Source organism: Artemia franciscana, chromosome 9, assembly GCF_032884065.1.
Source record: "Artemia franciscana chromosome 9, ASM3288406v1, whole genome shotgun sequence".
NCBI lineage: Eukaryota > Metazoa > Arthropoda > Branchiopoda > Anostraca > Artemiidae > Artemia > Artemia franciscana.
The window spans coordinates 20,959,091-20,961,090 of NC_088871.1; the positions used below are offsets into that span (position 1 = coordinate 20,959,091).

At 34.9% G+C, this 2,000-nt stretch overlaps 1 protein-coding gene across 1 annotated transcript in view; it reads left to right on the forward strand.

Annotated features, from left to right (window-relative positions):
* LOC136031122 (glycosyl hydrolase YngK-like) overlaps window positions 1-1,751 on the forward strand; it is a 23,913-nt gene extending 22,162 nt beyond the window's left edge. The window contains exon 9 of the mRNA XM_065710439.1: window positions 1,567-1,751. Coding sequence (XP_065566511.1) covers window positions 1,567-1,704 — 138 coding nt within the window. The 3' untranslated portion in view covers window positions 1,705-1,751. The remainder of the gene's footprint in view (window positions 1-1,566) is intronic.
* The last annotated feature ends 249 nt before the right edge of the window (window positions 1,752-2,000 follow it).

The following is a 2,000-nucleotide window of genomic DNA, read 5'->3' on the forward strand; positions in this document are numbered from 1 at the left end:
TATACCACTGTCAATTTGGATTTTATTTTTCTCCATTTTTAAATTTGTTGAGCTATCCAGGCTAAAAGAAGTTTCAGTTAAATATTTAAACAAAACACATCGTTGGAGGAAAAGCAGATTAATGTACGGGACACTTTTCTACCACTAAATAATCCAACTGATGCATTGTGTAACAAAGTTTGTTTTTCCGTCTGCTTTTCAAATCTTAACAAACTAATTCTCTTCTCATTATTGCCGAAAAAGGAATGGGATAAAAAGACGGAAATGGTTCCAATGCTTAATCCTAACACATTAAATGTAAATTTATTATTGAAGAACATGTTTCACACTTCGAATGACTCTCTCTCTCTCTCTCTCTCTCTCTCTCTCTCTCTCTCTCTCTCTCTCTCTCTCTCTCTCTCTCTCTCTCTCTCTCTCTCTCTCTCTCTCTCTCTCTCTCTCTCTCTCTCTCTCTCTCTCTCTCTCTCTCTCTCTCTCTCTCTCTCTCTCTCTCTCTCTCTCTCTCTCTCTCTCTCTCTCTCTCTCTCTCTCTCTCTCTCTTTCTATCTATCTGTCTCTATCTATCTATCTCTCAGTCTATCTATGTATCTCTCTATCCCCCTGTTGTCTCTTTTTTCATATTATTATTGCAAAAGCCATTTCTATATTTCAAAATTAAAAGAAGACTTATGAAAAAAAGACTATAAGAGTGAGACTTATAAACAAATGTAACAGTAGCCATTGTAATGTTTGAAGGAGTGTTGAATGGCAAATTTAATCGTATTTTTTAGCTAGAAGAACACTTAAAAAAAAAAACAAAAGACCACAGAAAGCTGCCATAAATTAAAAACTAATCACAATGACAAATCAGGATTTAGCAAAGCTAACGAGGCTTAAAACTCTGTTTAGCCACTTTTCAAGATAGTGAAAAGCCTTAGGTTTATATTTTTTCATAGATTATTTTACCTGTTGTAGCCTAAAGTCAACACTAGTCCAAAATCGAGTAGACTAAATATCATTAAGAATAATTTTGACCTTAAACTCACATAGCTATGTCTTTGACATAAACATTCAAGCTGGTTGAAATAGTTCCGTCGTCAGTTGAACCAACCAATGCCCGGAAAAAAACATGCTCGGAGTAATATCTTCAAGTGATTCAGAGTTTTTGGCACATTTTCGGTAGTATCGAAATCTTTTTTGTTTGTCGGGGGATGGGTTGGAAATTCGGCATACCTCCCGAAAAATCGACCGATTGGAAGTCCTGATCTTAAATAAAAGTGGAGCTTAATATTGTTAGCTTCTCGTTCTCGCTCCAACTCTTCTCCCCAGACATCTGGGTGGTAAAGAGATAGGGTGAAAATGAATGGTAATCCAGGGGATGAGTGGTAACTGTATAACTAAATAATAATTGCCGGTTTGCATTGGTTTGTATGCTGACTACGTAAGGAACGTAGGCTAATCCTATTTCTAAGAAACTTAAACTTCAAAAAATTATCATTTACCGGAAAATTAATTGGATAATTCAACACAGGACAAATATTTATTACGGTTTTCTATTCTTTGGTTGATTTTAAGCTCTTTTTTTAGGTTGATGTTACAAGAGGCTATGCACAAAGAAACGGGGCAGGCAACGTTCACTACAGCGCGAAGTTCATACGAGACAATACAAATGGAATCACAACTCAACTTAAAGCCATATACAAAAATCCAGTTCCACCCTATTAATCTTTTGTTTCTGCTTCCTGTTTTAGTACATCTTATCAATCATCAAAGATTTTTTTTTTTAAATTAGAAATTCCAAGCATCATCTTTCATCCAAGTTAGATCAAAATTCGTTTAGTTTTACTTAACCTAATAGATTTCTGATAAATCATATTCAACCTAGACTTGATCTCTGCTGCTAGTGGAAGCAGAGTATTTTGAATCAGTACCCTCAGTCCCTTTTTTTCGCTATCATTAGAAGTTGCAAACTACTGGCAATGAAATTTTATACTTCAGGACAAATTTTAAGAAGAATATTT